This window comes from Lottia gigantea (genome assembly GCF_000327385.1).
Source record: "Lottia gigantea unplaced genomic scaffold LOTGIsca_29, whole genome shotgun sequence".
Classification (NCBI taxonomy): Eukaryota; Metazoa; Mollusca; class Gastropoda; family Lottiidae; genus Lottia; species Lottia gigantea.
Window position 1 is genome coordinate 490,470 of NW_008708943.1, and position 27,581 is coordinate 518,050.

At 32.1% G+C, this 27,581-nt stretch overlaps 1 protein-coding gene across 1 annotated transcript; it reads left to right on the forward strand.

Annotated features, from left to right (window-relative positions):
* Positions 1–1,686: 1,686 nt before the first annotated feature.
* Positions 1,687–27,581, forward strand: LOTGIDRAFT_232428 (hypothetical protein; the record flags this gene model as incomplete). The annotated part of the gene is made up of 59 exons (XM_009056764.1): positions 1,687–1,815; positions 2,085–2,202; positions 2,594–2,709; positions 2,935–3,007; positions 3,394–3,480; positions 3,736–3,857; positions 4,294–4,381; positions 4,599–4,663; positions 5,121–5,230; positions 5,637–5,778; positions 6,013–6,050; positions 6,395–6,457; positions 6,729–6,804; positions 6,959–7,084; positions 7,181–7,270; positions 7,714–7,844; positions 8,110–8,218; positions 8,539–8,682; positions 8,940–8,996; positions 9,341–9,454; positions 9,862–9,981; positions 10,235–10,378; positions 10,604–10,702; positions 10,968–11,071; positions 11,258–11,360; positions 11,825–11,962; positions 12,210–12,329; positions 12,701–12,773; positions 13,187–13,251; positions 13,648–13,767; positions 14,081–14,211; positions 14,482–14,651; positions 15,031–15,128; positions 15,595–15,751; positions 16,230–16,396; positions 16,867–16,956; positions 17,432–17,560; positions 17,829–17,945; positions 18,257–18,366; positions 18,448–18,631; positions 19,101–19,181; positions 19,403–19,498; positions 19,931–20,021; positions 20,335–20,393; positions 20,828–21,056; positions 21,294–21,575; positions 21,777–21,895; positions 22,282–22,355; positions 22,622–22,691; positions 22,955–23,067; positions 23,408–23,543; positions 23,739–23,834; positions 24,378–24,489; positions 24,606–24,669; positions 25,010–25,133; positions 25,366–25,452; positions 25,721–25,866; positions 26,257–26,365; positions 26,840–27,581. 59 exons carry the CDS (start codon positions 1,687–1,689, stop codon positions 26,870–26,872), a joined length of 6,558 nt encoding a protein of 2,185 aa, XP_009055012.1. The 3' UTR covers positions 26,873–27,581.

Consider the following 27,581-nt stretch of genomic DNA (forward strand, 5'->3'; position numbering starts at 1 on the left):
ATTGTAAACCTACCCATTGAAATCATCAGAAATGAGCAAGACTGGCTTTAGGGTAGTCATCAAATACGTGTAACTGAGAGAGCGCAAACACAGATACATGTTGACATGGTCTCCTCTTTATGGGATGATGCCCCTTCTTTGTCCACAGTAAAGATGTGGGCTGTGGAATTAACAAAGAGGGCCTTGACAATGACCCGTTTCCAGCAATGGCTGTCAACAACATCCATTCCCGAAAGCGTCACCAGGATGATGACTGATCGATGATTGAGCACACGATATATTGCCAGTGTATTCTGATAGAGATAGATACCAAAGCTCTTGACAGAACGATCAGAAACTCGTCCGATTCCAGACGTAGGACTACCATGATAACTTATGCCGCTTTGAAAAAGGTTCTGATGGTGGCGTGGTTAAAGATAATTGCTTCTTGACCGCCAGGCTGGCCTTGTAGCATTGCTGACAAAAGTGCGTAGGCCTAAACCGGCGGCTAAGAAGGATGTTAAGATAAAAATAAAAACCATAGGTTTATTACAGTTGGTGAGATGGGCTTAGAACTATTGAACCAGTCCTCGTCAAGTCAAGTTACAGTCACAGCTCCCGAATTTTAAGCTTGTCAATGAACTACATTTAGTCCGAAACATCTTAATCTATCCTAGATAGCTCTTTGGACAGTAGGCCTAAGTTTCGGTTACTGCAGTCGACAACTTTCACAATAGTTTTCAGAAGCGGGAATAAAGACAGATACATGTAGGCCTAGGTCGACAAAATTTGTTCCGAAAAACTTGTACTTGACTTATCTCAAAGTTGCAGCTAAAAATTTCCAGCCGTTAATTTTTTTAACGCCAAAAGTATTTTAAAAGTTTATGTTAACTTTACATAGGAGCTTTTAAAGTTCGTTATGTTATTGGTAGGTATATCAAAAGTACGCAAAATAAACACCTAATTATAGAGAAATATGCCTCCATGTCTTTATGCTGAGGGTTTAACAAAAAACATTGAGCCATTATGAGACTGTCAAAATAGCTATCAGATTCAGAGGCTGGAGTAGAGGCAGATATTTCGGATTACATCTTATTGTCAATCCTTTCAACCCTAACTAATCATTTGGGCTAACGAGTTTGATTAACATGATTCGAGATCAGTTGTGTTAAATGGAGCAAATCTATATAAGTCGTAGACGTAGAAATCTTGCTTGGGAAGAATAATCGACAAAATGATAATGACATTTTTCATGAACATGGGAGCAGACATCGTGGATATTAATTCACGTTAAATCCCGCAATATCTCGTACATTGCGATAACTTTTGGCGGAAGATTCGGAGTGAGAAACTGTCAGTTTTGTTATTTTCAAGGCGAGGTAATAATAGGCCTCTAAAGTAGGATCATTCGTCAAGTTGTTCCTTTTCATAATTCAGATCTGCTTTATCAGGTACAATTGTTGAGTGTTTTTTTGTACTCTTTCATTTGTCATTTCTCCTTTCCCCAAAAACTAACAAATATTGATAGGAAACAATGATGACTGAGTGACAGTCTTGGGTCGGGGACTTTGGCATCTAAGTTATATTATGCTGACATTTTTATTCACCATCAGCATGCATTGATCATAAATAGGCTATGGACACTACTGTAGATCTAATATGACATTGACTCAATAATACCCATGTTAATTTATTGTTTGCAGCATCATGCATAGATGGGTGAATGTTACGTCTGATTTTGATGGGGAAGAAACAGCCCACTTTGGTCCAAGAAAGGAGTCTGGTACCTCTCTCTATCAAGTGGACACTTTAGCCACTGTTTCACCTGTAGAAAAGGTTGAAATGTTTTTTCATCTATCTTTTGCCTTTGGACAATTTGCTATTTCACTGCTGAGAGGCTGTGGACTGAAACACTCAAAATGAAAATATATCTGCAATGCTAATCCATTATCTTTTGTTATGTAAGTTTAAGTTTGTATTCACAACTTGTATAATATTAAGTTTTGAAAGTACTACCAGCAAGTAACATTTTGAAATATCTTAAGAAAATAATTCACCTACCTACTCAATGAGTACCGATTCAGTACATGTTACTTTTCTTTCAGAATATCAATGAATGCCCATCTGTAGTATCTACAGTGCTGGGTGATTATGGGTGTCTGGCTGTTTCTAAGGATCTTTCTCTGTTTAAAGATATGCAGTACTCTGTCTCACTTAGCTTTGGTAAGTGTGAATATTTTGCTATCTTGGTCAACAGTCAAAATATATAGAAAAGAAGAAGTCAAGTCCATGTATCAGGGACACACAGAGCTCATTTGCACATATTTGAATTAATGGTTCACATAATATACAGTTGATGTACCACTGGTAATTCTACAAAACCTGACCAGATTATGATTTCACTATTGTAAGAGCTATTAAGCATATTAAACATATTTATTAATCTAAAATGATTCGAACTATAATCTAAAATGATACGAAACTATTTGAGTGTTATGTCTTACTTTTCTATACTTGATTATGCATGTGATTTCACAAAATTTAAGTAATTGCTTGTTATTATGACTGATGATAAATATTCTGCGGTTACTAATACAATTATTTACTATTATAGATGATGTAATAGAGACAACAGATTGGAGTCCTGATGGTCGATTATTAGCTGTTGGTACCAACGATGGAAAACTTTATTTATTAGAAACAGAATCCAACAAGATTTGTTTTGCACCGGTAAGCATACACAATTGTATTATTGAAATGGTAAATGACCTGGGAACTGAGACGTTTTTATTCAGTACATTCAGGAAATATATATATAAGGACTATATCTTTCCAAGATCTTGACAAACTTTCAGACAATGCCCCTTAAAGTTGCCAAAATTATTTTTTGTTCAACCTTTATTGGTTATTAAATAGATGATATCAGAAGTTAAAAGTTATTTTATTTTATTGCAGACAGTAATTCCTGAAGAAGCGAGAAAAGATGGTTCAGCTTTCAAAAAGATCATTTTTCAAGAGAGAAAAAAAGGTAAAAAACAGAAGAAAGAATTCTTTCTCCAAGGATGAGATTAGTCTATGTTCTAATTGGATATATCTCTTTTATACATACATCTAACATAAAAGACTGTAGCCATTGTCAGGAACACCTAAATCATAATCCTGACTCCAGTTAAATAAAATAATGCTGAAATTCAAACATACTAGTAGAAAAAGGTTTGGTCGAAAACCATCTTGTGGACAGGATCCTTAAGAACTTAGGTTGTTGTCAATGTAAAATCAGTTCCACTAGGATTAGTTTTTATACTTCTTGTATCATAGTAATAAAATGATATTTTTTTTTTCATCTTGTGAATTTATTTCACTAAATTGTGGTTTGCTAAGTTATCTAACCAATTGTTATATATTATATTGTAGAGAAAGATATTTGTGATGTGTATATTTTGTCTAGCAGTGGACTGGTACTGGTCATCAATAATCTAGATCTATCTTCTTTTACTAAGGGTACCGTATTACTAAATAATCTAAAATTGATACACCAAATAAATGATAACAAAAGAAAATCTACTGAAAAATATAAGTTCATGTATGGAACATAGATAATAGATGTTACTAGCTATGTGAACCCTCTGAAAGATGAGCTGAGTAAAAGGTTTGGCCGTAGTATTTATAATTGTTCTTTAAGATTCTACCCCTAGCGCTATAATCATTAGATTAACAAAGTTGTATGTAATGTAAATGTGGTCTGAATTATTTCAGGGATTGATAATCCAGGGGAATTGGTCAAACATCAGATCAAGTTCCAAAAAATTCCAACATATGAAGTCCACACAGTTTCTACTACTGATATTATACCATATAAATCCTCTCTCTTTACTTTTGTAAGTAGATCATTTTAATTAATGCTGTACCAGCTGATAGAGCTCAATTTAAGCTATCCGTACCACATAAGAAATGGATAAAGTGATGTCTTAAATCACTTAAATTCAGTTATCTGTATCACTTTATAAATTTACAATCTAACATCTGGTTAGTCTGCTTTTAAGGGAAACCAAACATTATTCTCCCATGCAGATATTATATCAGACTTTTACTTATAGTTTAATGGAGCTCCTTTAGAGGGAGAGAGTAAATACTTCAATGGTTATGTCTCAAAATGCAGACTTACAAGGCCTCTTATTTACATTCTGAAAAGGGATCAGGATTCCTTGAACTTACATGTGACAAAACAATATTTATACGCCCAAACCCCATTAATTATTTTAGGTGTATTAAGATGAATTTTGGTCAATTATATTTGATGTATGATTTTTACAGGGAAAAGGAGATAGTATACTAGCCAAATGGTCATGTGAAAATGGAGATGTAGAACTTGTGGATGAGGTTGGAGATCTATTTGGTGGAGGTTAGAACATTTTATTCTTTTTTTTCAATACTTGAAATTACATCTACTTTTAAGTATTACCTCGTAAATATATCTTATTAAGGCTAAGACCTTCTCATACCCTGGATCTAGAATGATTCATAAAAGCTATTCACATATATTTGCTTGACAATATCAATACCTGATACAGTCATATGACTATGTAATTGTTTGTATATGATGAATATTGTTATTGTAGAGACTGGTATAATAATGGCTAAAATATCCTCAGATGGAAATTATATATTTGTAGTAGACCAAGATGTAAGTCCTTTGTATTTCTAATCGCCTAATTATTGACCATCAATCATAAACCATCTTAATTTTCTGTAAGGGATGCTGAGTATCCAGTGTCTGGCTCAATACTTGCATCTATGAATGTTGATTTGACATTTCCTTATTCTGTTTATTGCATGCAGAAGTTTGCATATGTGGTACATTTATGCAGCAAAAACTGTAAAGATTCTTTGGTTTTTGAGATTCTAGTACTGTGTGTGGCACAGGGAAATTGTAGAATATCAGGCAATGTCTTGATGGATTAAATGTTTAGCTTTGTATAGACACCAAAAGTTCTGCCAAATTTGGCAAATTCTCAAAAACTAGCGACAGCAGCTCCCTTAAATCATGACATTTTTTGTCTTGCCCTAAACATCCTGATATTTATCTGGATTGCTAGATTGCTGCATGCTGATTCAATGCTGAAGTATTTTTTTTCTTTCAGAGTACATTAAGTTTATGGCACGCTCACATGTTAGTGGTTATCAATAGATGGACTGACAGAATAGTTTCAGACTTCCAACTTCTTGAAACTCAAGAACTGAAAAACAATAGGTTGGTTCAATTTGACTAATTATTGTTTCATAAAAAGTGTTCACATTTACATGTTACAATTCACTTTATTTTGAGGTTTATCAAGAGAAGAACTTCCATTTTGAAATTGAATGTTGTAGAGCTTGCTGACAACCAGGATCTTTCAAATAATGCTGTTGATCTGGTTTCCAAAAAAAAACAGGTGGAATTTAACATAGAGAAACTATGAATTTTTTAACAAGGATTAGGATACTTGTCTCACGATTGTATCTATATACTTCAGATTGATGATAATTTCCTTCATTGCACACTGCATGGCTTTTGTATGTAAAACTTTATTTCATTTCAATTATGTGTATATATGTGTGAGCTTGTGCATATACATGTACAATATTAAAATATGAATTGTTTGCTGGTATATTTTCAGTACTAAAGGAATGAAGTTATTAGTAATATGTAAGAATAACGAGGGATCAACTCTCTATGTACAGGAGTTACCATCATTGAACACTGTCTATACATTACAATTGAATAAACAGACTTATATAGCCACCTGTCCAACTTATCAGGTATGTCCTTATTGATTAACCATTGTGAATTTATTAGTATTTTGATTCAGGTAGAATGAAGCTAAGGCCTTTTATGTGAAAGAGAAAATATAGTGCTATGTCCTACAGCTTGTTAAATATACCTCAATAGTTTGAAATCTAAATATAGCAAATCATGTCAAAATTTCCCTCATTACACACTTCAAGAAAGTATAATCTAGCACAACAATGTATTTATGTTGTTATTTTCTTCAGGAATCACTGTATGTTGTTGAAGGTTGCTGTGATGAGAGGTAAGTGTATGATGGATTATAAATTAATATATCATCATTTTTGAGATTGATTTTTTTCTACTGCCCATCATGAGAAGCCTCATAAAAATTTTGCAAGCATATATTTAAGTAATTCAGTTGGAAAATTGTTGTACCAGGGATGTCAAAACAATCTGCTACAGATTTCTTGACGTGAACTGCATGAGACATCATACTTTGTCTGTTCACACCTCCATGTATATTTAAGTCTTTAGACTGCTTGTTTGGTGGCAATGAGAAAGAATGGCATCAATTCTAATAACTTTGTGCAAACTTTAAATTTGATACTCTTTTAATGTTTATATCCCTATAATATTTTAATACAGTTATCCAGATGTTATCTCAACGGTTAGATTTCGCTGTTTAAACGAAGCCAAACCAGAAACTAGGTCAGTTTTAACTTATATCCCAAAACTTGGTACAAAATTAACTTGAAAATTGGATTAAGGGACATGATGTAGTGTTATATTATGTGGCTGCTAAGAATTTGAATTTTTCTCTAACATTTTTTTTTTTAAGATGGTCCCTGCTTTCCCAAAGTACTTAAACAAAATTTTGAATTGTTTGTAAGTTATTCATTGAAATAAGACTATTGAGAATTTAGGAAAGTAAAGCTAAATTGTAGTTATATTATATTTTGATATCCACTTTTATTTGTAGGTTAAGTCGGCTCTTGAATAAGAAACTGTTTGACCAAGCTGAAGAATTTGCTAAAACATTTAACCTAGATTTAGAGGTATGTGCTCTATATTTTTGCTATGATTTAATTAAAAAAAAAACAGTTACAGAATCACCAATCTTGGATCACCATAAAATTACAATAACTTATTTTAAATAGTTCATTACTACTGAATCAACATATTGATCTAAAGATTTTATTGTTATTATAGCTAGTATATGAGGTGAAGGTACGACATATTTTAGAACAAGTGGCACCATGGAACAGTAATAAATATTCTGAAGAGATGATAGAATCTATGATTAAAGATTTATGGACATGCTTAGATCTTATTAAGGTAATGACTGATTTCAATACCAATTCTTATGTTATTTATCATAAGTATGGAAAGAAACACTGGCCCCTGATGGTGTTTTTATTTTTTATATTATAGAATGATTTAGGACTAGTAGATTGTTGTTTAAAAGTTGCTCTACCAACTTATGAAGAAACCTGTAAACTTTTACAGTACCAAAAATCAAGGGTAATTATAAGATAATTAAAAAATTTTACACACTTACACACTTTGTCAGGGACCCGGTTCTAGTTACTGATCGAAAACTGAAAAATGAAAAATGATAAATTTGCTATATTTCACACTACCTGATGATGTCTACCTCATTAGCCCAATAAAGTACAGCACTTCAAATGATCATTTGACAATAAACTGAGGCCCTGTGTACTACAATCTATTAAAGATCTGAATTCAATAAAGAGCAAGCTAAAACTGTTATTCTAACAAAATATTCTTCATTGCACACTGCATGGTGTTGTCTGTCTTAATTAGATGCAGAAATATAGGATGTAAAACTCTTTTACTCTATTTCATTTCCTTTTTTGGATTTACTGTAATATTGAGTGATCAACTGAATTGAGTAATTATTTATAGTTTCTTGAGGACCCTATTACTATTGTATGTTATTATAGTTAATCAAACTAGCTGGAACGAAACCCTCAGCTGAGATATTACAGAGACAACAGAATTTACTAGCTGATGTGTTAGAAATACAACATAGATTATTGACATATAGAATGGTATTTGGTGTTGATGAATATAAGTAAGAATAAACATTTTACTGAATTTTTCTGAATTCTTTATATATCCATAACTGAATCTTCGTTTCTTTGAAATTTAATTTTAAAGATCAGTTTATCAACGGCTCTCATGCCATAGTGATCACCAGTTGGGTATGCTTGTGAAAATGAATAAGTTTTAAGTTTCAAACTGCAACGCTCATGCAACTGGTATGGAAGTTATGTTTGGAACTTATGACCACTTTCATTATTCACAACTATATTTTGTGATATTTGTGATGTTTTCAGTGCAGAAGATTGGGATAACTTTATGAAATGTAATTTATTAGATAAAAGTATGGAAGCTTTAGCAGTCAATCAACATAATACAACTTTCACTATCTGGCAGAGACACAAGGTAAATTAGTTTTATATTTCTTGATGAGATTTGATATGTTATTATTTGTTGTAAATGGAATGGATTAAACATAGTAATTAGACAGTAACCGCCTCCCCATCCAATCAGTTCCTTAATCAGAATGGAGTTAATTACAAGGGCATGAGTCCCTACCCCCTAATGGGTTATTTATTCAAACAATTGGAACAAAGTACATTTGATAGGCTCAAGCCCCCAACACCACCCCACCCAAGCAATCTGAATGAAGTAACTAAGAAGGGTTTGAACACCCCCTCCTCCACCTAAAGGGTTATTTATTTATTATTTTGTTGTTAATATAGACTGAATGGAGTAAACATATGGGATATGGAATAATAGATATATTATTAAAGAATATACCAGATGATATTAAAGCTAGTGATATATTAGGCTGGTATCGAGATGATTTGATACCATTTGTTAGTTCGAACGTTCCTACTGCTATGGTAAGTTGATGGTTTAGTGAAGTGGTTCCAATCTTTTCAGCCCCATAGCAATCATTAGGTCTCATTACACCCCCTAAACAATTGATATTGAAACTATCAAAGATAAATTCATCTTACAACTGTTGACCCTGACATCCTAGTCCCCCACTGTCCTGATGAGCTCTTGTCAATAAGATTGGGTCAAGAGTGTTCCAACTGTCAACTGTTTAGTGAGCGTATGTGAAGTGTAATTTATATCTTAACCTACATCTTTACAGCAATTGATAGTGTCCTGGATTTTACTCAAGATAACCAACATGGAACTTCTAGAAAAGGTAAATATGATTTACTGTAGTTCTTGATAATCTTGAATTTTAATGTAGTAAACTCCTGACAGTGATGTCAGCCCTTAAGAAAGGGCTGACAAAAAAGTGCCCCATCCTTCAAATGAGACAATAAATCAAATCAACATTTTGAGCTAAAAATCTTGAGAGATCCCTCAATCAATCAATCCCTGAAATCAAAGTATATTAAAACTATTAGTTCCTAGACAGTTGTAGAAGATTTCACTAATGCATATCTCCTGCATAATTTGCCATATTGCGCACTGCATGGCGTTGCCCTCGTGTATAACCTAAATTAGGAGAAGAATATTATAATTCATTTGATTTGCTTGCAGAAAGGATGGCCTTTAAATGCTCTAGAATTTAGTAAAAGTTTATATAAAAAGATAAATGAAGTTTTACAGATCAACCTAGGTGATTCAGTTTCTCCAGCTGACAACGCTAACAAGGTATGGGTAAAAAATAGAAAATATTCTTTATATTTTTTGCATCAGAAACATGTTTGGTTGACAAACCATATTGCAGAATGGTATCATGTCCTCATTCACTAAAAAACATCCTCTGAAAAAAAGTTTTGTATGTCATGAATTATATGCCAAAAGTGAATTGAAATATTTTTGTGTGTGCTGTGGAATTATGAGTTCTAATAATTACATGAATGAAAGGTTATATCAAGTAATATATGGCAGTTAATTTCATATCCCTTGTTTGACTTGATATGTTTAGGTATTGGTTGAGTTGATGTTTTCATGGAAAGAGTATTTATACATAAGAAAGGGATAGGTTGTATATGTATATGTCCTACCCCCTCAGTTACCAGTTTTTGTTTTCTTTATATTTGGATTTTATATTGTAGACGAAAGTTAACAGTAAACAGATAGTACAACCACTACACAATATGGTGTTTGATTTACAACAACTTTACAATCTAGAAACTAAAAACAGTTGCCGTCTGACTCTAGCTCAATTTCAACAGGTAACTTTAACATTATTTATCGCTGCATTCACTATGTACTAGAGTCAGCAATTTCTTTCAAATGAGCTATCAGAATGCTTTTGATCACTTAAATTGGTCAAACCTTTTTTCTGTCAGCACCATTACAGATTATAAGTAATGTCTGCCTGTCTGTCTGTCTGCACATTGTGATGTGCACTTCAGTATTGTCAATATGATAGACAATATATGATATATTGGTGTAGTTTGGTTTAAAATGTTTTGAAAATTTCAGGAAACGACGGAATCAGTAACATTTCGTATGTTGGATCAGATACAAGCGGTTGAATTACTCGTACCAGCGTTACAACGCCAGATTATACCTTATCTTAAAGAACATGACTTGAATGAAGATCAAATCTTCGCTAAATATGTCAAAGTAAGCTTTGTTTATTTGTAAGGACGCTGGAAGTAGGGGGTAAGAAAGACAAATGCTCCTCCCCTGTATTGTTGCCTGTCCGAGTATTTGTTATGCCTAATTTCTGTTTTGAAAATATTTGGAGCTCGAGCTCTACAGGCCCGCCAAATTCAACATAGATTAGGGTAGGGAGGTAAATTTCATTATTTCAAACCATGATATATATATATTTATCTTTCGTTCCAGGACTTGTTAGAAAGAACAGGCCATATTCGTACTATCATGGGGACGTCATTATGGGAATCTAAAACAGAGGCCATTATTAATTTTATTATTGACAAGAGAGTAAGTGTCAAATTTTTGAAAGTATTGTCCATCCTTAAATACAAACTTTTATGACAGTCACAATGCAAGCAGCAGTTAAATTATGTGGGAAAAAGAGCTATAACAATTGAATGCAAGGCTTAATGTAAATTACTTTGTCTATTGAAAAGATGGCAACGTCATAAAGTATCATTAAATAGCTTAATTACGATTTTAAAAATGTAAAATATGATTAGTTTCAAGGTCTATAATCTATAATAATCTATGTCTATATTTAATGTTCTAGGAGAAATGTCTAGCTATATTAAACATCATGAAGATAGCTCCCCTACCTTGGAGTGATGAGGTAGAAAAATTAATCCTGTCAGGATTGAAACTAGATCATCCTATGTAAGTTATCTGCCAGTGCACTCCACCTACCAAGACTTCATACAATCTAGATTCTCAAAGAATATGTCAAAAATTTTGATCTAATGAGAAACTAATGAAAAAAATGTTTGAAAACAATATTGATCTATAGAAAACAAGAATGGGAAATAAGTAAACTGTTAGTGTGATGTGTTATGGTGTTTTCAGGGTAGCTGAATTAAAGGAACAGTGTAGATTGGTAGAAGTAAAGAAATTGATGATCAAATATGGGTTGTCCATTAAAGATATACCATCTACTGATACTGCAGAGGTAGGCCTTAAATTGTTTAAGTGGCTAATCTTTGATATCTAGTAGTGAGGCGAAGCAAACAAACTCGATTTTCTTTTCTTATCTGGCAATTTTATTTCTAGAATATGTTGATTTAGTTTTATGTCAAAGTCAGAATCTCTACAGTGATTTGTCTTTCCTATATTTTTTGCATATCTTGGAATTTTTCAACCCTGTCTCCCAGACCTGTCAGTGATGCAGGTACGGGGGCTGACAGGGAAAAAGCGTCTAGTCATTTGGATTGGACAATAAACTGAGGCCCCGTGTACTACAGGCTATGCACATTAAAGACCCCTTGACAGTTGGAAATCGTAGAAGAGCAGGCTAATGCCACTGTCCTGTCAAAATTTCCCCCTTTGCATACTGCATGGCGTTGCCCCTCTTCATTAGCCCACATGGTGCAGAAAAGACGTCAAAATTCCGTTCATTTCATTTTTTTTTTGCAGAGGTTGATAAACTATATTTTACATAGAGATTTACCAACTGCTATTGAAGATGCTATTCAAGTACAGGAGGCATTAGAATTGACATGTGATGACGAGATTTATAGAATACGCTCATTTTTTCTTATCCAACATGACAGGGTAGGTGTTATAAGCATTGTTTTCTGGTTCTGTAATAATGTATGACTTTATTACGAATCATAAACAACCATATAATACACAGATAACAGTTTACGTTCTCTTTTCTTTTCTACCATCTAGTCTTTGGTAAACCATTTTTGTAGATTATAGATTATGGTATTTTTTGGCAAGGATAACATAAGTGCTCGAGAACCCTGCCTACCAGCTGAAATCTAATTAAAGATAATATGCCATCTTGTTATTACAGATCAGTGAATATATAGAGTTATTACAATCTATCTCCACCACTCTAGCTATCAATACAGGTTACCGTGTTGTTAACTATGCTAGGTTAGAACTACAAGATAAAATTGCCAAACTTTGTAAGGTAATGCTTTCACGTTTTCTTCTCACTTTTTGCTTGATTTGTTCATTTGCATTTAGTCGCATATATTTTGAAAAGTGAATTCCTGATGAAAATTCCATGGGAAAAGTGTCTAGTCGATTGGATGAGACAATAAACCGAGGCTGTGCACATTAAAGATACCTTAACGGTTGGAAATCGATCTGTTGTCCTGGCGAAAATTTCCCTCATTGCACCCTGCCTGTCTTCATAAGCCCACATGGTGCAGAAAAGTAGGAACTCAAACTCCATTCATTTCATTTCTGATGAAAATTCCACATCCAAGTTTACACGTGAGTAAGATGAGCTCTAGTTATTGATGCGAGCCTAAATATAACAAATATTGTAATTTATAGTTATATAAAGAAAATAAGTTATTTACCCAAGCTGCAGTAGCTACAGCTAATTTTCTACAGTCTGTTGTACCTGGTAAGATTTTTGGTGGTCTTTACTGAAGTTTGTTATATTTAGTTGCAGAAGCTACTACACATTATGTCCAAACTTAAAGTGATAGTCTCTTCATCCCATACCTTAGTCTCATAAGCTTAAATTTTTTGTCTTAACTAATCAGTGATAGTGTTTTCAGCCCCGCGTTGGAAATTGAACATTCAAATCCATGACATGAAATATGAATTATGTGTGCTTGACAGTTAAAATGACAAATTTTCTTTTTTTTTCTTGCGACTCCATCATATATGGCGGTATAACTAAGGGATTATGGGATTACCCTGTACAAGTAGTACATACTCAGTAGGTGAAAATGATGATCCTTGGCCTTAAACACAACAGGCAATTTATTCACTCCAGCAACTCTTTAGGTCTGTAATATTTGCTTGTTGTAGATGAACACGAGAAAGAAGAGTGGAGAAAATTTCACAAATACTTTCATAACATACTTTCTCTACAGGTAATTAATGTTATTCACTATTCATATCAGAAACTAAATTATATACATTGCTATCAACAAAACCTCCATCGCAGAGTTTCAGGAAAAATTTGTTTGATAGCCATGTTGCTCGATTGGCGACTTCTGCACATTCAGGATTTATGGAATAAACCGAATGTTGAATAAAACAGGTTGGAATAGGGTTCGGAACATGTTCCAAGTGTTCTAATGGAAATCAAAATGGCAGAGAAAGGAATTTTGTGCAGGATATGAATGTTTGAAAACCTGATTTTTCTTTCTTACACCATCATTGAATAGGCCTCATTTTTTAAATCTTCACAAAAAAGAACATGCTTGAGTAGTCTTCTTCTGTCATTGATACAAATAAAATGTCCTGTTAATTATCTCTATTTACAGATAGAGTATAAAAAGTACATGACTTTAGAACAATATCAATCAAAAACATACAGACAGAAATTATTTCTAGCTTATGAAGAACAATTCTTTACAACTTCAGCTTCTTTCAATACAGATCAGGTAAATATAACATTAAGTTAAAGAATCAATTGTTTGAAATATTTAACATCTTATTTTTAAAAAAGAATTGGAAGTAAAGTTAACCAACTTAGTTGGACTACCTCCTCCATTGACATTAATGTAAAAACTAAGATATGTTCACTTTACAGTTTTAACAAAAACCAATATTATTGTGCACTGGGAGAGGGTTTAGTCACAATTTCAGCTTTAATGTAATTGTCATGCTCTCCCTCATTTTTACACTTGGGCTTTCTCTCATTTCTGAAATGGCAAATTGTTAATTATATCTCTAGGTTTATTTCCTCTGTTTCAGACTGCATTGACAATAAATCAAATGTACAGGTTGTCTGATTTATTGTTGATATCACGAGTCCAGTTTTTAAGTCATTTGATTGTAAACTCGGCTAGAAATGGTGAAATTTCTGCAGCAGTAAAATGGAGCAGGTATGTAATTGGTATTCTTTAATTTTTTGTTGTTAAATTGTCACTTATTTCTTGTAAATTTGTCTTGATATTGATAGAGAGTTATATTCTAATTTTTTTTTTTGCTAGAACAATTATTTTCATATAGTGGATTCTAGTATTCCTTAATTATTTATTTATTTATTTATTCAATTATTTATTTATTTATTCAGTTATTCATTTATTTATTCAATTATTCATATAAATGTGTATTCAGTTATTTATGAATTCATTTGTTTAATATTTATCCAGTAAATTATGTGAAGTAGAGAAATCTGAAGAAACTATAGAAGCTATATTGAGTGTTTCCCAGTCGTTTTTACAGATTTTATCAGATTGTGATATAGACACAGAAGATACAAGATGTCTACCACAAACTGTCTACCAACTAGCTTGTTACGCTTTAACCCACTGTTCACAAGGTTTGTACTTCATTATTTATTCAGAGATATATCCCTCGTAATGTTTACCTCAATCTTAACTTTCCTGGGGGCAGCATGATTAGTGAGTTCTGCATATTCAGAATCATGGAATCAAGTAGACATTCAGTGAAACAAAGTTCAGAGTGTGTTTCACATGTTCCGAAAAAATAGCAGGTGCAAAAAGTATTCAACAGTATTCAGAGAAAGAAATAGAAAGCAAAATTTTGAATGTGCCAGAAGTGGAACAAATTGAACCTTTAAAGAATTCTCAAATCAAACGCCTCTCTGATCACACTAAATAGGATTAAAAATCTTTAATTTTGATAGTAATTAGGTTTATAAACATTTAATAATTTAACATTGTGATTGTAAATTTTAGATAGAATAAGTGATTATTTAGAGTTGTGTAAATCAGCCCATCTATTATCTAGTATTTCTAATGAATGTGAAGCTAGTGGACTACAGAATGTACAAAGGGTAGGCTACTTATTAACACATTGTATCATATATATATATATATATATCTTGATAACATACTAGTAGCAAGGACTGCTAGTAACTGGCATCTTTAAAGATAATCTTGGCGCACTGACAATTGAAAAATTACAGATGCTGTTGCTTGCTTGTGTTTTAGTCTAATAGTTGACATGGATATCAGAAATCTACCACCATTCTATTGATCATCTGTAGTAGAAGTCGGTAAATTCCTGGATGTGAATGTGTCACTGTCAACTGTTACATTGTCTGCCCGTTTGAGATTCTTTGAATACCTAGACCTAGATAACATTTACTTTACAGTACCAAGCAGAACACTTGCCCATTATTGAATGTAATTGAGTATATAGTCTTGTTAGTATTTATATTGTGATGTTTTGTATTTTGTTGGATTATGATAATATGTTCATGAGTTGAACTGATGTATTAATTTTGTTATCCTGTTTAGAAATCGCGAGCAGCCAGTGTAAGTCAGATGAAAGATGAAAGATTTGATAGTTATACTTTTGATGTTGTATTTAAAGAAGATTCACTAGTCATGAATTCTTCTATTGTCATTCCACTGGTTGCTAACTTTCTCAAAGTCAATCCTTTCTTAAAAATATGTAAGTATTCACTATATCATTCAATTAATTATATTTCATTGTATGATATTTTTTTCAATGAGTATCAGTAGTCTTTGAATGTTAAAATAGCTGCTGGTTGCTTTTTTGAGAGTCCATAGAAATAAAGGAAACAAATAAACACTATTTACATGGATAACATCTTTTGATCCGAAGTGATCCTGTTTATCCAAACCTCTTGCTTATTCGTACCCATATCTAACTCGGTCAACTGAAATTATTAGTAAAGATAACTTATTCAAGATCACCAGATTTTCTCGTGCTGATTGAGATTAGAACCCACGAACACCAATTGTTTGGCGTAACCTAGCCAATGAAATCATGTTAAGTTTCCAATGATATAAACAACTGTGCTACAGAACCCTTAACCTGGTGCTGCCAGCTATTCCTGGATAGTCCACATAACTAGTGATCCCTTAGAGAGTCTACATAACTTATGATATTTGATGTATTTATCTAGCTATAGGAAGAGATACTAAAAGTAAACTAGAAGAATGTTTAAATGCAGCTATAATACTAATCCAACATTTAAAAGAAAACAGCCATTTAAACCTGTCAATACGTACTGTTATGTATGTTTTATCTATTGTTATACAACTTAATGATATGGGGTATGTCAAACCAGAGGTAAGAAACAGTTGTCTTGATTGGTTTACTATCTGACGGACCTCATTTTTGGCTTAAATCCATGGAGGGAGCTCAGAGATTTAGGTGCTTGCTCCCTACCATAAAGGTCTAATATTAAATCCCGTTATATTTCAACCGGGTTTCCCACTTGTTAGAGATGCAGGTCGGAGAGGCTTACATGCAAAAATAGTTTCTATCATTGCACACTGCATGGCATTGCCTGTCTTCACTAGCCACATAAAAGGTGCATAAACTGGGGCCCTGTTTTCTACACAATGTGCACATTAAACTTTCCCTGATAAACAAAATTGGAATAACAAGAATTGTCTTATATGACTATCTTAACAAATTTTCCCTCATTACACAGAGTATGGCATTGCTCCTCTTCATTGACCCAATAAGAGGTACAGAAGTTGGAAGTTAAAGTGTTTCATTGCATTTCTGTAAATAAACAACACTTATTTTGACAGGAATTAGAGTTGTATAAAACTCAAGTAGAAAATGTCCATCAGAAAAATACAAAACTTGTGAAAGATTTACTATCTGCTGTATTAAATAAGGTAATTCTTTATTCAATTGATGAGAGGGTGGTTTATAAGTGAATGTCCACTAGGTTACTTGTCAAAGTAATAACTGATCATTGACTGACCACTCTTCATATAATTTGTGCGTATCTCTCAATTTGGTCTGAGCACATTATCACCAACAAGTTTGAAATCACAAAAGTTTCCATTGATGGCAGTGAAAGCTGATCAGATGTGTGTTTTTATTTTAGTCCCCTTATTTGCCTTAAAACCTTTTAAGCCACCGCTCGCAGAAAAGTAAGACATAAAACTCCATTCATTTCATTTCAAGCCAACGCTCGTAGTAAACAAAGCCAGTTTTAAGGTCATTTAAAACTAGCTGTCCTGATGAAGAATTTGTATTTGAGAAGCATTTTAGCAAAGAGACTCATTGTACAGTCATTTATTCTGTAGGCTTCTTATTTTCATTTTACATTAACAAATGATTGATAGTTGTTTCATTCTGTTGTAGCTGTTTAATTTCAATAAAGTAGACCTCAAGCTGGCCCTGGCGTCAATATTGAGTCTACAAAAGAAGCTGTGTGTTGATGCCATTAGGAAAATGCTGTCGTCTGCTGGTACCAATTATAAGAAATTGATGGTGAGTGTGGTTTAATAATCTAGAACTTGTGGGAGCTCAATTAATGTGGCCCCTTTATACCAAAACTTATTAACAATTCAAAATGTAAGACAAAATACAAAGGTGTGCAATTCGTATACAACAGATGTGGTCACTCTAGCCAGTGTCCAGTGAGCTAGATTTTATATTTGATAGTGGACAGGCAAATTTTTTTTCAAACAGTAACCTTTCATTGGCTATCATTACCAACTTTTATAGATATTTTTAGATTCAAATATTGACATTCTAGAGTGTGGCCACAGTTGGTATTGGTGTCAGTGAAATATTTAATGATCCAACAGCGAAACAAGTTTGTCAGAATTTAGAAGCTGATGGTAGATGGGGACACAGATTGGCTAAATTTAAGGTAGGAACTAATATTTTGGCAGTAGCTCTAAGATAGATTTACATACTACTGCTGTGCCTTAGTGAGTTTGAATGTTCAGGTTTGAAATTCAGCATATGTTGGATTTTTTAACGTGGTTTCTTTGAACTCCTCAGTTCAAAATATTGTGGAAGTCTTATGGTTTCTTTCTGTCAGTTATATAGGTCGACTGGACCGATATGGAAAAGCATTGTTTGTATATGCTACTTGAGGCTATGCATGTTGAAAATCCCACAACTATGAGAAATGTAAGAAGAGTAACAAGAAGGGCAAGTTTTATATTCTATTTTTAGATACAATTTAAAGATGCCCTTAATGGTGGATCAAAGGAAAAGTTGAAAATCCTGAATCAAATGGCACAGAGTGATGCAGCAGAAGTCAGCATAATTAAAGAATTTTGCGAGTAAGTCTAATTTATTATGAGAACTTTTATGCTATAATGTGGATGGATGTGTGGATTGACTTAATTCTTTTTCTTCTTCAGAGCCTTTAACTTGGAAACACAAGATGGGTTGTTAATGTATTTAGAGACTGTTTTAACAAAAGAAAGTTATGTAGCAGAAGATGATCAGAAATTACGATCTCGACTTACCGCAGCCACTGAAATTATTGAGGCAATGAAAGAAAAAAGTACTTTGAGAAAAAAACTAAAACAAATGCTAGCAAAGGTATGTTGATTTATGGAAAAAATGATTTAAACTTTAAACTGTGTTTTGGAAGGTATAATAGTAATAATGTAAATGCTTTAAAATGGGATGCTAAGTTGACAAAAGCATATACCTGTTAACCTTTTGAACTCTGAATGTACCTCATATACCCTGAACTCCAAGTAATATATAGATAAGTAAAAGGGTATGACGTTAACCTTGTGTGTAGTAATGACCGGTTTACTAGCTGTTCAAGTATCTTTAGCGTAGTTATACGACTGGTAAACCAGCCACTAAGGTTGAAAGGGTTAAAGAGATGTCTGGTTGACAGATACAGTCATAAAGTGGCTTAAAGTGTTTTACAAGGATAAGCATTATTTTACTTCATATGTAATGCTAAGATCCCTTACAGTTATTATATTATTGTTTTTCAAATTATATTTTTGTTAAAATACCAATATATGATATAATTTATTAATATATTTTTCAGACCAGTATATATGATTATGAATCAATAGAATTTATTTTACAAGCTCTGAGTAAACTTGATACAGATTCTCAGATCTCACAGGTATTATTCCATCTATTATATATCTTTTAACATGAACAAAATATATAAATATTCAAGATTTATTATTTTTTGCTAAGTGTTCACAACCCACCATAAAAATTTGAGCCTTCAAATCTATGAAGACTATATTTATTTAAGACCCAAATCAATCCCCTGAAATTGTTAAACTATGGCTTTACCAAATTTAGATCTGTAAAGAAAGTTTGTCAAATCTATCCTAGGGTCTAGCGTTATTACCATATTTAAAAGTATATAAAAGACGAGGTCAACCTTCTGAAGAAGAATTGAGATATGGTGAAGATAGAGATGCAGAGGAGGTAGAATTTTGATTATTTTAACCTGTTTTTGGGACAAGAGAGTAATGTCACACTTCAGGTGAAGATAACTTACCAGTGACTGGAGTTGACCACCTGCTCTCTCAGTTCAATTGAAGAGTTCTGAACAGTTTCTGTCTGGATATGTCAAATTCAAAATTTTCACATATATTTCTTTTTCACCTTTTTGAATTCTGTTGCAACTTCTGTTTTTCTGTAATACGTTGAATAAATTCTGAACTGTGTTTCAACTTGTTTTATTGAATATTTCTTTAATTCCATATATCCCAAATGTGCTGAGCTCACCAATCGAGTTACCCCTAGGATGACATCAGTTGAGGTTTATGATATGGGATAGTCTATCTATTATTTTCATCCTAATAGCCTATCAAAGAGCAGGCAACAATTACTAAAATCTGTTATTTTTATTTGTAGTTATCAACTGTACTTGGTACTATACCAGCTATCGGTAAAACTAGAATACCATACCATCCTTTAGTTGATGGTGATGCTTGGAAAATAATCAGTATGTTTAGTTTTACTTAAATACTAGAATTATATATAGACTTTATTATCTAATTTAGACAAGAGCAGATGTCAAATTGATAAACCTTAGTACCAAACATTATTGTCTGTGATGTCAAGTTGTAAAACCTAAATGCCTAATGAACTAGCTGATAGAATTTATAAAGATAAAGAGAGTAAATAGCCTTTAGAATTGACATTGTAAAAATTGTTTTCTGTTCTACTATTGAAATCTACAGGTCAATTATCAACAGTCATTTAACATCATTGAGTTTTTGTGTTAAAGTAGTTATTTTGTGTCTATAATTTTCTAGCTCCTGAATTAGACAGTGATACAGTCTCTATGTGGTTACCTATTGTTCAAGTTTTAAAGGTAAACTCTCCTTAAAAAAACAGCACTGATATTCCATGAGAACAATTTCATCATATATTATGTTTTTGCTAGACTGTATTATCCCAATAAGGTATATTTTGATGAATCGCAGTATAAAATGTCTATGTACATATAGGATTAGCCTAGATAAATCTACTACCGTATAAAACTACTACTTCTTCGTACAACTCCATCAGTTAAGCCTACCCTTCAAATGTACTGTGTTGATGGACTCATTAATGGTTCAGCTTCATACAGATATCAAAATGTATAAAAAATCGTGCTTTTAATATGGTGAAAAATCTCAAAAACTAGTGACCAAAAAAGATGATGGAGCAACTCCCATAAAAGGTGACATATTATATCCAATATATATCATGTCTGAGGAAGGGTATGGCCAACTGATATAACATTATATTATTTTCTGTTCTCAGTTGAAGGTAGATGATGTATATTTAGTAGCTGTACAGAATATGGTGAAGAAACATGTAGCGTGTCAGAAATCAGAAGAAAAACAAGATAAGGACCGGAGTAAATGTGATTGGGAGTTTAGTGAACGTAGTATTCAGTTTTTAAACAGTATACATGCTCTATTGGTTAAAGTTAGTCACCTTAACTCTGTGCTGGCCTGTTCTACATGGTTAGTTAGAGAATTACCAATGGGTAAGTTATCTTTTCTCTTTCTCTGTATTATCTGGTAAAATCAAAGAGATAGAACTTTGAAGCTCTACAATAATATATAGAAATATTAGGTAGAATTCCTAGTTTGAGATATTTTTTAAGGAATTATGCGATTGTTATACATTTCTTGTACTTCTGAAGACTATTTACATATATTCAAGTCCCAAATCAAAGCCCGAAAATGAACAATAATTTGAACCACATATTTTATTTTTCCAGGTGGTGAAAAGATTCTGGGACTAAAATGTTGTGTAGAATTTGCCGAGAAATGGAATATGGCATGTCCTGAAGCAGGACCAGAGAAAAAGAAAGCCATGGCAGCTTACACCAAGTTTTCAACATATCTAAAACGACTGTCAACTGAACGTATTCTCTTTCTACATAATATGACAGAGCCTCATATAGTAGGTTTGGTTAACCAGCCTACAGAGTTAATTAATAAACTCTATGAACTACCATGTGTTACAGCTGATCAACTGGATGTCTCTATTAAACGAACAGGTATTTGGCTTTCAACTTTTTAGGACCCTAGCCTGATTGAGAATTTAGGGGCTGGGTTCAACCTGCACTCATTGTAATAAGAACATCATTCTAGCTCAACTAATCAACTAAAAGAATTCAGATATTTTCCATTTTAGATGTGAGCAAATTCAGATATTTTCTATTTTAGATGTGAGCAAATTCAGATATTTTCTATTTTAGATGTGAACGCTATGGTAAAGGATATTGTGGAGATACATGGTTTGAAACTTAGCGTTATTTCTACCTCCTTGATAGAAAAATGGTTACCATCATCAGCTTCTAAACAAGATTCTGACCAGGTTGGTTACTAAGCTAGGATACTTTGATCAATCAGATAGTTATGTGTGGCAAGATTTGCAAAGAAAAGCGTTTTCAGTTATGAATTTTCCCTGAGTTCCTGTGTACTGCAGGCTGCACATCAGGGCTGTTGAGTTATTTTTTGGGGTTACAAGACACTATTTTGGTATCCTACTGTAATTGTATTTGTAGTAATAATTATTATAACTGATAGTTTTAGTTTCTATACATTCAAACTTACTGTCATCTTATTTTTTTTTTTTAAGTTTCGTCTTTGTACAGTTTAGTTCAGATTCTTAGAAGAAAAAAAGTATTCACAAGCAAAATATTTTCATTGCACTTAACATGGTAACCAGCAAAGTAGTTTTCTGTTATGATTTCATTTCAGACATTTAATTTTGAGAATTTTAACCTAAATGATCAGAATATGGAGATGGATGATGATGATTTAAATTTGAAACGGTGAGAAGAATATCAATTTTCAACTTCAATATATTTTTATTGTCAAACAGTTGTGAATCACTTGCAACCAAATTTAACATGAATTATGTGATTTCGATTTCATATCATCATACAATTTTTTCATATTTCATCTAAATTTGATGCAATTACCTCTATGAAATTCTTAGATTTTGTATGATTTTCAGCAAAACCTCTATAAAAACCTCATGTTATCAAGATGGTTGAAATATTTGTATAAATGTTACTATATCTGATTATATTTATAGAGTGATGTACTTACTACAGAAAGATTCAGTGAAAGAGAATGCTTTATATTTATATGGTTTTGCTTGTTGTGTAAGTCTTTCTTGTTCATTATCTTGTACAAACATCTTAGGGCCACTAGACTGATGAGTGGGGGATTCATGGAATCAACAGAACATTTAATAAAACAGAGTTGAGAATGTGTTTCACATGTGCTGAAAAAATAGTTGCAGACAGTATTGAAAATGGAAGAGAAAGGAATAGAAATGAAAAATTTTGAATGTAACATAATCTGGTTCTGTACTGTTTCTATTGAGGCCAAAGTAAATGATTCACTGTTTTGGGTTTGTTTCCAGAATAAAACTAATGTAACAAATCTATGTAAAGCTCGAGCCTTGTTATGTTTGTTAAAGATAGTAGATGAAAAAACTATTCATGATGAACTTGGAATCTCAGTAGAAGATATAAGGTATGGTCATTAATAATTTCCATAACATAATTCTTATACCTAAATTTATGTAAATAAACAAAAAAGTTGAGCCCCAGCATATAAAAAGATCTTGCAGTCAAGGTATAAGGTAAAGGTCGTCATAGCTTGATATTGTGAAGATAGGATGTTATATGATTTTGAAGATACAATTTATTTTTTGGCTTTCCCAGGACATGAATTTGTATCTCATGAAAAATAAGTAATTACAGGAATAAAAAGAAATCTCAAACTTTCCCTGAATAATTCAAAACAAGAAATCCAAACTTTGATTCCCATGAAAATACAATAAATACACTAATAAATATATTTAATGTTTTAGACATGATTTACAAATAAGAAGTTATCTAATAGATTTAGATGAATTACATATTCAACATTCAGAGAAAACATTTGGAGAATGTAATAAAGAAGGCTTGGTCAGGGGAATCTGGAAAAACCATAGCCATCAGAGAAAGGTAGGTTTTTCTTTAACTCACTCTGCATCTGATATGATTAGAGAGTTCATATAGCTAATATTTCATATTTTGTATTAAAAATAGATCTGCATTGAGACAAGAATTTAATTAGAAAATAAGGTTGTTTGCTTGATAGGTAATTGAGCCTGTTAATATAAACTGAATACAATATATTTTATTATTATTATTTTTTAGGGTATCCTTTTGACATGTGCGTTATGTTTGGACTATAAAATATATGATGTTAATTTATGGAATGGAATCCTGAAACAGTTACTCTCCTTGAATTGTGTAAGTTTTCTATATATTCTTACTTGTTTACCACAAAACTACAGACAGACTATTGTGACAAGGTTGACCATTTCTATAAATAAATATTACTCCTTAGAATGAACATAAATGTCTCAAACTTGGTTAACAAGTGTATATATTCATCAGTTGGACTCACCAGTTGCCATGACTAAAGAATATAATCTCTTTAGAAGGCGATATATCCATTAAACTAAGTAACTATTGAAACACGCTTCTAAACACGTTTCAAAATTAGTTAGTCCACTGGTGAGAGGTAGTGTACCTTTAAACAGTTTTCAAAGAAGCTACTATTGATATATTATGACCTTTGAGATCAGTGTCCATTCTAGTTAACAAAGCCTCTTTTATAGCTAAATAGCTAAACCAAACAACATTTTTTTTCATGGATATTTACACTTTTATGTGGCTTGTGATTCACAGATTTCTTAGTTTTTTTTTTATTTCTCAATGTTATATAGCAGTGCCAGTCTTGAATTCTTCAATAATTTCAATTGTTCAATATTTGTTGTTTTGTTGTTACAGTTAAAACAGTTAGAGTATGTACTAGTAAGACTATCAGCTTCACCTAATATCTGGCTAGTAACAAACTATGCTAAAGCTTGGCAACATCTACTTACTGCTCCTCTTAGTAAAGGTAGATATTATTGTTTGTCTTTTTAATGTAACAAATAAACATTAATTTTATAAATTATCAATAGATACATTATCTATGTTTGCTTGACAATATCAATATTTTGGGTATATTTTCAGTTTCCACACCTCTAGATGAGAGTAAAACAGAAGAATGCCTACATTACTTTAATCTTCTTCATAAGTAAGTGTTTGTAAGGGTAATATTCTTCATAAGTAAGTGTTTGAAAGGGTAATTTTCTTCTTAAGTAAGTGTTTGTAAGGGTAATATTCTTCATAAGTAAGTGTTTGTAAGGGTAATATTCTTCAGAAGTAAGTGTTTGTAAGGGTAATATTCTTCAGAAGTAAGTGTTTGTAAGGGTAATATTCTTCATAAGTAATTTGTAAGGGTAATATTCTTCATAATTTAGTGTTTGTAAGGGTAGTGTGTGTACTTTCAGACAAAATAGTCCAATGTAATACAGAAGAGTAGGATATTAAACTTCATTTGAATTGTGGGATATAAAAGTAATTAATATTTACAGGTGTCCAGTAATTGATTGTTTAAATCTATCTCAGTTAGCTAGACAATATGAGAATCTAGGACTAGAAGTTTGTAGTGCAGGTTGTTTATTATTATCTACTAGTTCTCATACTCAAGATGTCCAGGTTTGTAGTTTATATTTTACATGGTAATGTTCTTTTAATGGAGGTTGAACACATTTTGTGGTTTTCTGGCAGTTACTAATACTATTGTTCTGGCAAACCTTCCCTCATTGCTGAACTCCATTCAGTCTATTTTCATTTCATTCCTGGTGGAGTTACATTATTGTACACTGTATGCATCTGCAAACAAAATTGATTGTGTATTTATGTAGTTTGTTTTGGAATATATTTTCAGGAATTATTGTCTGATAATAAAACAGAATCAATAAAAAGTTTAGAATCTCTGACCAACTTGGGTATGACTAATATAGCAGTAACACAGGTAATATTGTTTATTTTTCACCAGCCATATGACTCTAATATGATCTTTGTTCAGAGATGGCAGAGAAGGAAATAGATGGGAAAATTTTGAATGTGACAACCAGTTACATTAAGGTTCGATTGTATGCAGAATGGGAACAGACAGACCCTGTTCAGAACTCTCCAATCAAGTGCCCATTGTCAAAGTATGGAACAATATTTTTATGTGGAATTACATTTTTTTTTTTTCATTGCAATCACCAGAATTTGATATATTTCTAATTATTTAGGTACAAGAGGCTATATTTTCTTTGATATTAAAAGATGAAGACTATGAAAATATCATTGACTCTACGCTAGCTAGACAGTTTGTAACATATATCATCCATCATGATAAAATCAATGGTCTACTACTCTTTGCTTTGAGAAATAAAAGGTTTGTACTTAATCTTTCATTAATTGGTAATAAATGATAATGTATTGGTTGACGACCATCTTAGTATTCAAACTGGTAATATATTTGCCCACAGTTATAAACCAATATTCACATACATTTTAAGCTGTACATGTATATAAATATAGTCTATTTACTTTACTACTTGATAGAGCTTAATTTCAGCTTTCAGTATAAATGTCTAAATCTAATCTAATGGAACTGTATAGTAGTCTTAATATTTTCAATTAATCTTTATTCTACCATAGAATATATCTGGCTTTTATAGTTTCAATTACTATTTGCTCTACCTTAATATAAAGTGGACATCTTGTGTATTACATTTTACGAGAAGCTGAAGCTGACTTATTGAAGATGAATTTATTATTATAGATTACAAGAAGCTGAAAGTTTTTTCAAGCTATATTTGAACAGTAAAAGGGATGTATATGATACATTAATAGATTATACAGGAACAAGTGGCTCAGATAATTTTCTCGAGGTTGGTAATACTTCATTAGTTTTCATTGTATCTTCTAGATAGTTATATAGAAATCACATTCTGTGTTTGGTTATGGATTATTCGGATGATTTTCTTCTTTTTATTTAAGTTCAAGTTAGATTGAAAAAGTTGATTAGCAATTAATCATACCAAGTTTTGATTTTGTCTAATCAATTTAAATTTTGATTGACAATTCATAAAAAAATCAGTAGCAATTCAATATGTTCTAGTTGAAGACTTCAGATCGATCTTGTCAAGGCTGTTAGTTCCTTTAGATTATATTAGTCTAATAATATTGTATATTTCTAGATTCGACAGATATTCTCACAAAGAATATACAATTTGATTGAATTCCCAGATCTTTAAGATATATGTTTTAATTTAAACATATTGAAATGGAAAAGTGACAAACTGTGATGTAATAACGCTTAAATTGGACATGTACGTGACAAGTTTTTGTGTTTTTATTTTCAGGCTTATCTTCAGTTACAAGGTGTGACTGGTTGATTGGTAAGATTTGTTTTATACCATCTTGGTTTATCCAAATTCTTCGGTTTCCTGCACATTAGCAGTTATCACAACCATGCTCACTTCGCTTACAGGCTCATTAAATAATAATAATGCACTTCAGAAGTAAACTTGAAAACATATAATCAATAACAGAAAACTTATTTTAGTTTCCAGTGATGTTACTCACGTCTCTAAAGACTTGACAAATAATGAAATTATTTTGTTAAAAAAAATTGTGAGTGAAGATCTTGGTTTTCCACAACCTTGTTCAATAATTGTGAAAAGAATCCATATATATTTGATACATGAGTAGTTATCTGAGTTTTCCACTAATATTACTCACTCTGCCTACAGGCTTGTCAAATAATGATATTATTTTGGTTGTATTAAAGCTCCCCATGTGATCTTACAGTGGAAACAGTTCATGTGTAATGATATCACTATCTTTGTTTACAGACGAAAATAATCATAATATTTTAGGCTAAACAAAAAGGCCCAGTGTTTTTTCCACTGCTATTACTGATTACCTACAGGCTTGTTGAATATAATGTTAAATTGTAAATGATATATTTATTATGTAGTATTTAATGTAATGATTAGTTTTTGTTAATACTCGTATCAAAATATAGTGCTATATCATATGTTAGGGCTATTCTCTTCATGTTATTTTGTCTATTGAGATGACGCCCAAAAACGTCCATAAGAT